Source organism: Agelaius tricolor, unplaced genomic scaffold (genome assembly GCF_023055355.1).
Source record: "Agelaius tricolor isolate 1412-34295 unplaced genomic scaffold, bAgeTri1.0.p SCAF_1, whole genome shotgun sequence".
NCBI classification, from domain to species: domain Eukaryota; kingdom Metazoa; phylum Chordata; class Aves; order Passeriformes; family Icteridae; genus Agelaius; species Agelaius tricolor.
The window spans coordinates 99868956-99883129 of NW_027269261.1; the positions used below are offsets into that span (position 1 = coordinate 99868956).

General features: G+C 34.9%; 1 protein-coding gene across 1 annotated transcript in view; it reads left to right on the top strand.

Moving 5' to 3' along the window:
- The window catches only part of EYS (eyes shut homolog), a 791734-nt gene that overhangs the window by 337864 nt on the left and 439696 nt on the right, over positions 1-14174 (top strand). The window contains exon 22 of the mRNA XM_071445583.1: positions 7819-7940. Coding sequence (XP_071301684.1) covers positions 7819-7940 — 122 coding nt within the window. The remainder of the gene's footprint in view (positions 1-7818; positions 7941-14174) is intronic.

Genomic DNA, 14174 nt, shown 5'->3' on the forward strand with positions numbered 1-14174 from the left:
TTTTCCCAGAAAGTATTGATTCTTATAACAAGCCATTCTGAGATCATAAGTATTATAGAAATTCCCTTGCAATCAGAAGCTGATATGAATTTTTCATTTGTGGATGCAGCTATCAGTAGGTAACCCTGATAAACAGACTGATCCAAGTTTTTAGTGTATGAACCAAGAGCGCTGAGATTTAGTTTCCAATACAGAGAACATGTATCAAACATCTGAAACACTATTTTTCCATTTTATCTTGGAGTAAATTCTAGAAAACTGGGCTGTGTCTAGTGCCTCAGAATCTGGAGACACTGGAATTTCTGTTTTGAGAAACCCAACCTGTCTGGTTCCAGGTACCCAATGTCCTTCCAGGAGCTGTGACACTGGGCTCAGAATGGCAAAACTCTTGATAGAAAAGATGCTGAACTTTCTCACAAAAGAGAAAGTGCAAGTCTCACAAAGACATGCACATTACCTGGGCATTAGCAAATGTCTAGAAGTATGAGGTAAATACATGGGAAAGTTTTCACTATATTTTAAACTTCTCTGCTTACTGCTCTAATTTAAAAAGTAAAGATTGATGGCATATCTCTGAAAACAAGCACAGCCAAGCCACAAGAGTTGCAAATTCAGGTGAGTGGGGATACACGTTCTCATTCTTCCAAATTACTTTCCTGTAATGTATTATAATGAAATGTTCTATAAATTTAAAGTAGGGATGAGTGAAAGTTCAAAAGAGGAGACTTGACATCAAATAATATTTTGAATCTCTGGGTACTTCTAAGGACATTCAGTTTGAAGTATTTTAGGAGCACTCTGTTTCTTCAACTTTCCCCTACTTTTGAGCCAGAGGTTGGCAAAAATGGCACTTTGTGGTGACTGAAGTCTACTGATGTGATACTGGTTGCACACTTAAGATCTGAATTTGAATGAGCTGTTATGTTAAGGGAGGAGATAGCTTTGTTTTATGGAAACTGGTAGTTGATCTTCTGCATTTTCTTACTTTATTTAAAAAGTTACGAGCTGCAACACCAGGTTTGTAATTCAAAAGCAAGATGTTATTTCTGTTGGTCAGTACTTGGACTATTCCTTTGGAATATCACAGTTAATTCCCACAGCTCTCCTGTTACCTGAGATCTAACAGCAAACTGAAAGCTTTGGACAAGCTTTTAGGGAGGTCAAGTTCCTGTCAGTACTTTGGTTTAACAGGAATGTGTTCATGACCTTTCTCTAGTCATTGAACAATTGAGCTAAACATCAACCCAGATACATTGACCAAAGGCTGATACTCAAATGTCTATCACTAGCTGGATTAGTTATTTGGTTTATTTTGCACAAACAACCTAAGGCTTTTGCTTTCCATTAGTTTTCCTGTACTGTTCAGCACCTGTCATGTTGATGATGATTTGATTGGCACATTTCCTAGTAAGCTCTCTAGGAGAGAAACAAAAGAAAGGTATAAAGAGAATAAATGGCAGTAGTCATGAAGCAAAGACAAAAAAAGACTTATCACCTATTATTAATTAAGTCTCCAACTGACTTTGCTTTGTTGTCATAAAATTATTGATGATAAGACCAGTACCAAATCCTATTTTTTCCCTAAAATCCTTCATCTTTCCTTAGAAAAATCTTTCCTTATTCATATCAACAGCTTTTAAAACTTTGACTGTAACATTTGTTTTTATTAATGATTGTTCTTAAATACCTTTTATGGTCTTCTATGTCCATATTTCTTGTAGCATCTCATAAAATAACATTTTGAATTTACTAAAAGCATAAATTCACAGAGATTTGGATTTGTTATTGAGTATTTTTCATTTTTTTTTCTCCAAAAATAATACATACATAATGTTTAACATTGTCTATACTCAAATGGAATATCTGTGTCAATACTAGTAAAAGCCATGTTGCATGTTTGCATGCCTCAGCATGTTATGGGTGAATCTCCACACAGAAAACCAACCCCAAGAAGATTTACGCTGGACTTTGAGAACTGTCTATCTTGTTTGAGCAGTGATGGAAATAATTGATTAAATTTTAAATGTATAGGCCAGAATTTATTTGCATGTTAAATGTAACGTGAAATCTAAAATAATTTTAAGAGAAGCCAGTTACTAGCATTAGGTGTGCTTAAATTTGGAGAGAACGAAAGTTTCACGAAAATACACACTTACAAAAAGTTTCATTTTAAAATTATCAGTATCAAATACAGCAATAATTATGGTTTTTTTAACAAAGCACCATTCTATAAAATGGTTGTGTATAGAGACCTGCAGTGCAAATAATAAGTGTTCCCATTTAAGATAATTTTCTTTGTGGTTACAAATTACAGTGAAGTTCATTTAGAGTTATAAATACACAGCATGTCTAGATGCCAGCCATATTTTAAGCCAGAAGTTGCACTGAATGAAAATGTAAGATTCTCTTTTCTAATGGTGTGCTATTCAAATATGATGAAAATCTTACTTTTTTGCATAAACTTATTAAATTATTTTAATATAAAAATAATTATTATAATGTAAAGCAAAAACTCATTACAACTTACCTAATTTTACCTGTACCAGCTGTTTTAAATATGCTTTCTTGGTCATTTAACTTATTCATTATTTAAAATCTTAGAGAGATGAGCAAATTAAAAATGTTCCTTGTTTCTCCTGTAATTAAGCCTTGCTTGAAATTTGAATTAAAGAAAACCTGGTTTATCCTTTATATCAGATGTTATCTAATTTACAGTAACTTAGGTTACAAAAGATATAAGTGGTTTGGAAGAACAAATAAATATACTGGTCAGCATCTTTATGATATAACTGTATAGGAAAAGATATATAAATAAAAATTGAGAATTTAGAAGTCTTTTAAAATACCTAGCATTACCTAATGCTACCTCAACTTCTGCCGATAGCTAGTATTTAATATTAAGTTATTTACCCTACTATTTCACAATGTTAAGTGCTTAAAACAAAACACCACAGAGGCTTTGTAACTTACATAGCTAGAGTAAAATAAAGTCTTATTTTTTAATAAAGTAATAGATAAAAATACATCAGTTAGTGATTCTAATAATAAGATTCAGTAAAAAATTTTGGTGACTTTTAAATAGTAGTCTTATCAGAACCAATCACTTGTATTACTGTTTAGAAATTATATTTTTAATTGTAATTTTTCATTACTTCTGAATCCATGTTTCACACTTTTTCCCACCTTATTCTTTTGTATCACCTATTATAGTCGTTCTTCCAATTAACATCAGTATTAATAACCATATAGCAAACCTCATGACACTCAGCCCCAGAGGTGTTTCTTTGCTGTGAGTTAAGCAATCTGATTATTACAGCGCTATTAACTAATATTAGAGCAAGCCATGTATGTCTTCTAGAGCAGCAACAACAGAGCTAATTGCAGATTTTCTTTGTGTCAGAAGTCAAATTTCCTTAATTTGTGGAGCAGCACGGTTAATACATTCACTCTTCCCACAACTTGTGAAGAAAAGGTAAATAATTCATTATCAGAAGACAGAAAAGTAGTGTATTTGCTGGGACTTCACTTGGCATAGGTCTTGTTTTAGCTCAGACTTCTATAGTAAAAATAAAAGTAAGTGTTAAACCAAATGAAGATGAACAGATACCTTGGTTTTCTTTTTGTTCTGTTTTATTTTGTTTTAAACAAGCTTGCTTATTTAGGAAATAAATGCAAATAGACTTGCACAATGAAAACAATGCCATAATGACAAATAGCAATCTAATTTTGTCAGTTAATATGTACGATTATGTAAATAGTTAAATCAATAATAACTTAAAAGTAAAGCCCTTTACTACTACAACTCAGAAAAGACCCTTAAATTAAAAAAGGCTGCATAAATATGGTAAGGATCTCAATATGGTTTAGAGCAATTGCAAATATGATTTCACAGATGCTTACATTTTTATGTTCACATTTATTTCACAAGGTTAAATGAACTGCTGTTAGCACTAACAAAATGAAGTGTCATGAAGGTTTTCTGTAGGAAAAAAAAGCCCTGATTCCGACAGACAAGAGTTTTGTGATGAGTTTTCCATAGAGGCTGGAGTACATCTCCAATTCTGTGCCAATGATAAGTAGTCATACAATAGGTTTATCTTGTTTGGCCTTAATGGATAAAGGGTTGCATCCCAAGAAATGGTCTGGCAGAATAATTTGGAACACAGAACAAATGGATGTTTCTATGTTTCCTTTTGTGTGTTTCTGTCTCCAGGTGAGGTATTTTTTGTTCTTTCTGTGAATTAAAACTTTAAAATCCCCCCAAAAATTCTCCAACTCCATGGGTATCTTTAAAAATTAAATTAATTCAGTTTTATTCTCTAGACATGGAAAACATATCTGGAGTATGTTCTGTATGATAAAAATATCTATCAACCTAGATATACATAGGACAGGCTTGATTTGTTCATAATTTAGATCTTTGTTGTGTGTAATGAACATTTTTCATTGCAGTTTCTGTTTACCAGATGTTCAGCTGCCATTTCCTAGTGAAGTAATATTGACTAGGGCTTAAGAAAATGATTATTTCTTCATTTACAGTTTTGGGAAGGGGAAATATGCAATTGCTCTTAAATGGCGCTTTCTTACAGCACACAATGTAAATTGCATTAAGACATGCTCACATGCATATGTGGTTCTAGATATGTGTGCAAGGGGTCAGAAATTTTTTTACCCTAGCTGGTAAAATCCACTCTTCTTTAGCAAACTGTGGTACATATTATACAAGGAAGAGCTATGTACAAGGAATAACTATAGTGTTATTGTTGCATGTATTGTGTTCTTTAGAGGACAAACAAAAGACAACTTGCAGGAACTTAAAGGTGCCATTTATTTTAACCTGTCTCCAATGGATAGTAATACATAGTTACAGTAAATAAAGGGGAACAACATATAAAGAGGTATCAAATCCTATTCCTTCAGTCTCTTGCTTGATCCCCCACATACTTTCTATTATGCAGCTTCTTGTCGTTTTATGTTGTTGGTGTGAGCTGTGCCCTGACTGCCATCCCAGCTCTCTCAGCCTTTTCTCATCTGAGAGATGTGTCAACCTCTTAGTAATGTTACTGGCTGGACTCTTTGCAGTAGCTCCATATCTCTCTTGTGCTGGGCAGCCCACAACTGACACAGCACTTAAGGTGTGGCCACACCAGGACTGAGTAGAGGGAAGGATCACCTCTCTCAATCTGCTGACAGCATTCCTCCCAATGCAGCCCAGGATGCTCTTGTTCTTTTTGGCCACCAGGGCATACTGCTGACTCTTGTCCAACTGGGTGTCCACCAGACCTCTCAGATCCTTCTCTGTAAACACTTGTATCTGTAAAAAACCTTTTTATCTGCTTACATATTTTTTATTGTAACACTACACTTTCAATTACTGAAAAACTACTGAGAGATGAAATGTTGTGTAAGAATTTTTAGTTTTTCTGCACATATGCATGATATACATAAATGTGAGTGAGGTTTTGTGCTTGATGTGACAATCCAATGTAATGAGAAATCTGCAAAGAACAGAATTTCAGCATCTGATTGACAGATAATTTTAGTGGGACTAGAAAAAATACTGCTGCTTTCTAAACAAAACTGTTGGCAAGCCTCCTTTCACTTCTCATTTTGTAATCCATTTCTTGAAGAGTTTTTGGAAACAAGTTGTTATCTCACATTCCTAGTGAAAACCTAACCTGACAATAGAACAATTTTTAAGAAGTGTTTGATGGTTACTCATGGGTATGGATTAGTAGTGTCCATTTTTTCCCATTTGACACAGATAAATATGCAGAGAACTGAGATATTTGGGTGTGGCTATTATCACAGATCACAGAATATTCTGAGTTGAAAGGGGCATACAATGATCATCAAATCCAACTCCAAAGCTAATGTCCCATATGGGAATAGAACCTTGGTGTTATTAGCACCAAGGTTCTCTTCCCTTATGGGAATCCATGTTGTAAACAACTGAGCTAATCTCGGGGACAATATGTAATAGGAAACACCAGCCTGTGGACTAGTAATGTAATGTGTCTCAAGTGTATGGTTTTTTCTTTCTTTAGCACAATTCACAGCAAATTATTTCTTTCCAAGTTCATCTCTCCATATTACATTTTAAAAGAACAAAATCTTTCTGTCTCCTATCATAAAGTTATTAATACTGGAAAAACTCTAAGATCACCAAGTCCAACTGTCAATGCAGCACCACCATGTTCACCACCAAACCATGTCCCCACGTGCCACATCCACATGTTTTTTGAACACTTACAAGATGGTAACTCAACCACTTCCCAAAGCACTCTGTTCCAAAGCTTGACTATTCTTTCAGTTAATAAATTTTTCCTAGTATACAACCTAAACCTCCCCTGGTGCAACTTCAAGCCATTTCTTCTTGTTTTGTCACTTCTTACCCGGGAGAAGAGACTGATCCCCATCTTGCTACAACCTCCTTTCAGATGGTAGTAGAGATGCATGAGGTCTCCCCTTAGCCTCCTTTCCTGCAGACCAAACAACCCCTGCTCCTTCATCCAGTCCCTCTAGGACTCATTTTCCAGACCCTTCACCAGCTTTGTTGTCCCTCTCTGGAATCAGTCTAGCACCTCAGTATTCTTCATGCAGTGAGGGACCCAGAACTGGATACAGCACTCCAGGTGTGGCCTCACCACTGCTGAGTACAGAGTGACAATCCCTGCCCTGGTCCTGCTGGCCACACTATTGCTGATACAGGCCAGGATGCCACCAGCCTTCTTGGCCACCTGGGCACACACTGCTAATGTTCAGTTGCTGTCAACCACCCCCCACAGGTCCTTTTCCATAGGGCAGCTTTCCAGCCACTCTTACCCCAGCCCATGGCACTGCCTGGGCCCAAGGGCAGGAACCAACACTTGGCCTTGTTGAACCTCACACAACCGGTCTTGGCCCATTGATCCAACCTGTCCAGATCCCTCTGAAAAGCCTTCCTTATCCTTCAGCAGACCAACATTCCCACAAAACTTGGTTTTATCTGCCCATGTTCCATGCCCTATCTTAACACACAAAGATACTCTTTCATTGTATTTCCTGACTTTTAGAGTTTTTCTCAGTGAATTTAGAACATCCATGTCACGGAAATCATGGGTGTGTCCCAAACAAACATAGCAGCAATGTTCATCAACGTTAGCACAAAACAAGCAGAATGCAGCTTGAGAAAATATAAATCACAAATATACTACGTACAAGTTGGTTGGTGCAAAAATTGATTTGACCAGATATGATAGAATATACATATAAATAACTTCATTTGAAGTACTGGTATCAGTGGAGCTGTTCCACACTCCAGGACAATCATACTGAGTGTAACTTTAAATTGTTATTTTCCTTTCCTTTTTGTTATCTTTGCTCCAATAAAATATTTCAGGCTTTTAATTGGTCAGGAGAGTGTAAGAGTATCATTACAGAAAGATCTAAGTCAACTGTTAATCTGGACTCCTTTCAGAGTTCTGACTCTTAATTTATTATATTTTTTAAAGTATATTATTAAATAAATCCCCTTTGCTTTTTATATGAAGATCATAGTCCATATATCTTTGAAACGTAATTGTTTCTGTTTCCAAATTTCAATAATAAAAAATCTAGTTATTTGCAGTCTCTAAACACCTGTAGATGCCACAATGCTCGTACATTACACATTTCACCATCATGCTGTGGCAATTTATTTATGTACTCAGGTTTTAAAAAACTCCAAAAGTTGTTTTGCTGTCTGTTCATGTCTTCCAACAACTAGTAATAATACTTTTGTAATTGCATTAAAATACAAAGAGTAACAGATTGTTTATTTTACTAAATGTATTACAGAGATACCAGTGTGATTGCTTGCCTGGATGGGAAGGAAGATTTTGTGAAAAAGAATCAAATGAATGCAATTCAGAGCCTTGTAGAAACAATGGCACCTGCATGGACCTTTTCAACAGCTATCGGTAAGCATTGCACTTCCTCACTCTATGATCATGTTCCAGGAAGGGCAGGCTTCTGTATCCAGCCATTATTTTGTTTCCCAGCTTGGGAAGGAAACGTTATTACACAAATGGGCAAAGGACTTGTGTCATGGACATAGTGCTTCACTGCTCTTTCATGCGAAGCCAGCAGATATACTAAATGGTATATGTAAAATTAAAAATAAAAAAAGGAAAAGAAAAAAGTATTACTTAAAAAATATTTATTAACTAAGTGTGGAAATTAATTTTGTCAAAGAAAATATAGTTTCTCTTTCTGTCATATTTGCCCTATAAACAAAAGAGATGATTTTAAGAGTAAAAGCAGTTGTAGTGGGCAGTTGGATGAGGAGGTTATATCATTGCTGCCACCTTGTGGCTTAAAATACCAACAAAAGAGTAATTTAACTAAAATTTATATCCCCTCAGACAAAGAATAAGGATGTGATGCTAACCCTATTTTTTTAACTTAAACCCTAATCTTTATTTCATGCATGCATTTATGGTTCAAAAATTATTTTATTTCAGTAGCATGAGGATTAAGATCCCTTAAACAATCCAGTAATCAGTTTCTGCTCCATGAAGCCAGGGTTTGTCTATATTAGGATGTCAATACTACAAGAGTCCTGTAAATTCTTAATGGACACTGATGAGGCTGCATATACAGCTGAGTGTAATAACTGTCCGTGGTACACAGTCTAGCTGTTGTACAGGGATTATATTCCTGGTAATACAGACAATAATCAGAAAGGAAACTAAACACAGCTGACAATGGAGAATTGATTTCCCAAATAGCTAATTATAACTAAGTCAAATAAAATTGTATATACATATATATATATTTTTTTTAAGTATTTTTTGTTCAGAACTTAACCAAAATGATTTGTGATATCTTAGAGCTATATTTTTATGTGGTATAAAATTTCTTAGTTTGGTAAAATATTTTTATTCTAATAACAGAAAGTATAGCAATGTTGAGAAAACCTGTTAAAATCTCTTTAATTGCTATTTTTCCACTTTTTAAAGCCTGATGGAATGTAAAAAATAATTGTGAAATGTTTCAATTGTTGTGGTTCTTATTTTTCTGATATTTTTAGTTCTTTATAGTCTACCACCTTCAAGAACAATTCTAGGTTCTTCAAGAACAATTTTGCAGCCATGAATCCTTACCTGTCCTTTCATTTTCCCAATTTTTCCAGCCAGACAGCATTATATGTATTGCAGAAGGTAACAGGGCTTCTTCTGATTTTACTCCTAGCTGGGTCAACTACTTATGCACAAATCCAAGGACTTCCTATTTTTTATTGAGAATAAATATGCTCAAGAAGTACTTTTCTGGATTTTTCAAATACAGAACTGTTACAGAAAATATTGACAAGAAAATTGGTTTGAAGTGTAAGCACCAGGCATATTTTTTCTTAGAGCTATTTGTCCTAGTTGACATAACAGAACAGGAAAATTACACATACCATTGAATCATCATATAAAAGGGGCAGGTTACACCAAACAAAACAACATCTTCAAAGATACCTGGAGTTGAAAATGACTCTGAGACTTGGCAATACCAAGGACAATTAGTATAGCTCAATGTTTTATTTTTATACTATAAAGCAATTTCATTTCAATCATTAGAGCTGTCCTTGTTTGTATTCAGAGATGTTAAAAGATCATGATTACTCTTAATTTTAAAAATGTGTTGTTTTTTTGTTTTTTCTATTTGCCTTTACTAATACTTTTCTCTTAAAAGCTACAACAACAAGGCAAAGTGTTTGTGTTATGGCAGGTAAGCATTGGCAGTAACTGGTACCTGAACCTGAGGAAATCCAGTCATGCCTTTAAACTTAAATGTAGTTTTTAAAACAGGATAACTGGATTATAGTTGCCTAACAGAAAAGATCATTGCAGTTCTTGATCTGTGCCCAGGCATTGTTTTGGACGGCATTAGTCTGGATCAAAGTCAGGCCAGCACTGATCTGAGAATACATCAGTGATAGGCAATGAAGTTTTCTTGCCTCTGGCCATGTTTTGGCACTGTTTATTTTCCTGCTGTAAGTTGAGCTGCTGACAGCAATACTCAGATTATTCTGAATTTCTTTGAAATTTGCCACACCATGACTGGTACTGGATACCCCTTACAACTTAAATTAATGTAAGGGATAATAAATTTAGCTTCCTTTTATGCCTTGATAATCTTCATTAGTTTACTTTTCCGTAAATATTTGCAAGTCCAGCTGAGAACATCAGTTACTTAAAAACTAAGTAATTTATTGTGCAACAGCTTAAAAATATTTTTTGTATACAAAGAAAGTGAATATAATGAAAAATGAAACATTTTCCTACCAAATTCAAATGTGTGATAAAAAAATAATTATTCAAAACATAATTACTAATTTAAAACTTCACTTTGGAGTTGATTTTCTTTATCTGGGGCTATTCATTGTTGAATCTTGAAATGAAAACCATCTGGCAAAACTGAAGTATCAACAAATGTGTCACACGAGTATCTTTCTTTATGGTTTCCATCACAGAAAAGTAAATCACATCCCAATAGGAAAAAAAAGGAAAATAAGGCCTTCTCAGATGCATATTTTAATTTTTAAAAAATCAGATAAGAAAGATTCTGAACCAGTAGTCAAGCTTGAATTGTTGGATGTGAATAGCTTTTAATATGTCCCCTTTCACTTGACTTAATTTATGTTCAGATGATAAAATGAGAAATATCTTTTTCTTCCTTCTCAGTTTTCAGTTTGGCTCATGACACATGGCAAATAAATTAATTTAGAAAAAATTCATTCATATATTTCATGCATATATTTCTAGAGCCATGTGATTTTAATTCTCATGATAACATGAAATCTCAAACTATGTCTCTGAACATTTATGGACAGATTCATCTAGTATCAGCTGAATTCCTTATTTCTCCTCTATTGTATCGATAATTCTGAGGTTTAGCCCTAATTAAACCCTAATTAAAGCCCCTGTGTCTCCTTTGCTGTTACCAACTTTTGAGTGAAAATTTTTTCAACTCTCTTGCCAAATAACAGGCAACATAATTTTATGAATGACCTGGAGTTTCTAATAATTTAGAATAGTTTGTTACTTGTCTATAATAATTATGATATTAGAACTTGGAGAATGAATCAAGTGTCTTTCCAAAGTACTCAGTTCTTTCTGTATATTCACATTAGAATCCACAAATTCATTTTGTCAGTTCTTGTTGTTAAGTTTTTTATAAAGAATAAAATGGTGCCTTGCTGCTGTTTTTCTGTTTATGACATGCAAATATACTTCTCTAGACTAAACAGGAAATTAGACCTACCCAAGTATATTTTCTTATGTAATTTATCTATCTTTTATGTTTTATGAAAGATTCAGTGTTTGCTTCAGTTGAGTACAGAAATGTTATCCTTGTCAGCACTTGAATCCATCCACTAAGACACCTTTTTATTATCTCAGTGTAAACTGAAGTCAATTCTTCATGCTATCTTATCCATTCTTGATATTTTATTTTTGCAATCAAGACCCCTTGTTATTTTGTTTGGTTTTTTGTTTGTTTGTTTTGATTTGGAAACAGACATTTTTCCTGCCTGCTCATTCTTATCCTTGATATTTTCCTTATTGCATGTTTTCTTACATCCTGTTTGTGCAATAGGATGTAAGAAAACATGCAATAAGGAAAATACTACAGGCCTCCATTTACCCTTTTCAGTTATGGATATCATAAACCTGGCTGTATTATAAAATACTGAAAGCTCTCCTTCCCACTAAGTTCTTCAAGGACAAAAGTTGGTAACTGCCAACGTCACCTTAAAATTTGAGGCTCAAGTTCCTTAAGCACTTCTGAGAAATTACTGCTAATGTGTGCAAAAACAATTTTCTGTATTTAAATTCTCACCATTTAAACTCTTCTGTACTTTATCTTGTCCTGTAGGAGGCCATAGTTTTCCTATCTCCCTTTGGATTCCAGCTGAAAGAATAATTTGTGCTCATAGAAGAGGCTATTTTGCATGATTTCAGAACTCATCTCAAACTGTGCTAGTCTTCTTTAGCAATGCTTCTTCAATTAGTAACCATACCATGATCATCCTTCTTTGTCTTTACTTAGATAATGATTTATGCCAGCTGACAATTTGGATAACCATGCTGTCAACCAGAGTTAGCTTATCCTGCCTCCTTGTTGTTACTTTCTCAGTACATTTCCAAGTACAACATCTTGCCCTATTGCTTCCCTCTTTGCTACTTAACATTTTAAGCCACATCTTTTCAGAATAATAACATGGTTTTCCGTTAGCGTAACCTGTGCTAAGCTCTCAAAAAAAAAGACCAGTTTTAAGTCATTAGGATTTATTCAGTCTCATGCATACTTAAATTACAGTACTGTTACAGAAAATTAGCATACTGTTTTGCTTCTTTTTTCCCCTTCTGAAAAGAATTTATTTTGGGTTGTGGAAGCAGGTGATTCCTAAGTTTGGGATGTGTAAATATCTGAAAGATCTATAAGTAAAAACATGCCTATTTACACAGAGCATTTTAAAGATATGTTCATCTCTAAATGAATGAGTTCTAAACTATCATGGAATTCTAAAGGAAGTCATGATATGATTATAATTTTAATGCTGTGTTCAGTGTGCCTTCTGTTTTTACTCACATTCCTTTGAACTACTGCTATACACTTCCTAAATTTTTTTGCCCCCAAAAGCAAGAAGCAGCTTTTCCCATAGAAGGGTATCACCTTGTTATTCAATGATCCCAGATGCCAAATGCTTAAGTATCTTATTGCAAGCAGCAGCTCTTATGTGTCATTTCTTCAGGGTTCTTTGGCCAACTCCTCCTCTCTTGCTATAGAGACATTCACCAAAACATTTGTCTGTTGCACTTCTGACTTATCTTTCATTCAGATTTGTAGGGCTTTTTCCATCATCCTAGTGCCAAGTTATGTACATATTTCTTACTCGAAATCATCTTTAAAAGATTTATATGGACAATCAGGAAATTTACTAATGAATTCACTAAAGAAATGTGTGAAAGCATAAACAAGTGTTTCCTCTACAGATAGCAAGTGTTTTATAGCTCTTCTCTGGTAATACTGCTAACAACTCGAAATGTGTAGTGTGCTTCTTGTTATACTGCAGTGAAATGAGCTTTAGGGTTTCTATTGCCTTTAGCAAAAAAAGAAAATATTGCTGTGCCACCTCAGCATTATCTAACAGTCATTGACATTCTGCACTCATTAGGGCATATTTTAGCCATAACTCAACAATCTTCTCAAAGAACAAGAACATTTTTGTTCAAAATCCCTATGAAACATTAAAATTTGAAACAAAACACAGTGAGTACCTGGAAAATATCTCCCCCCCTCCAAAATTAGCTTATCAACTTTTTCTTCCTGAACAGTAGCATTGTTCCACCTCGTATATTTAATCATTAGGTGATAGATTTTGAATAATTTTTTAATGTATTTTGTTTACAAACACCCAGAGACACAAAATGATCATTTGATGAACTCACAGGTTAAATGGAGGTAGTTTAAACCAGCTTCTAAAATAATAAGGTACCTCAAGCAAAGCTTTGAGAGTATATGAAATGCAATATAAGTTACTCAAATTTATCATTGCTGTAGGGCAGTTAAACACTTCCATTGCAAATAATGTACTAATAATACATGAGCAGAGCTAAAAATAAAGCAGTTTGCAAAGTAGTTTATGGGCTCTAGCTTGTGATGTGCTAAGCTTCCTGGGAACCCCTGGGGTCATCAGAGGACTACTGTGAAACTTTGAAGAGCTTCAGGGTGCCTGGTGCTCCCCAGAAGGGATAGCTACAGAAGGCTGTGACTGCTAACAAGCTGCAGCAGTGTCCCACAAGCTTTGTTGCCAACTTTCCTTGATTTATGGGGACTTGAAGCTCTTTGTTTCCAGCTGACTCCACATTAAGGACAGCCAAGCATGCTTTCAGCAAATGCTAGAAAGAGTGTATGTGACTGCCAAGCCCAGAGCACAGCCAACAGTGTAAAAGAGGCCAGAAATTCCACTGAGGACACTGTGTACTTAGGGAGTGAGGTGCTGCAGGGCACTGTCACTGACCATCCACAGGAATAACTAGATCAGCCCAACAGAGACTTCAAACCAGTCTGAGCTCCTCAGGGAGGATGCAGTTCTGTAGGTCTGGAGCTGCAGAAGTATCTGGAACCTCTTCTTGAGGCTGGGAATCAGAAGACATTGT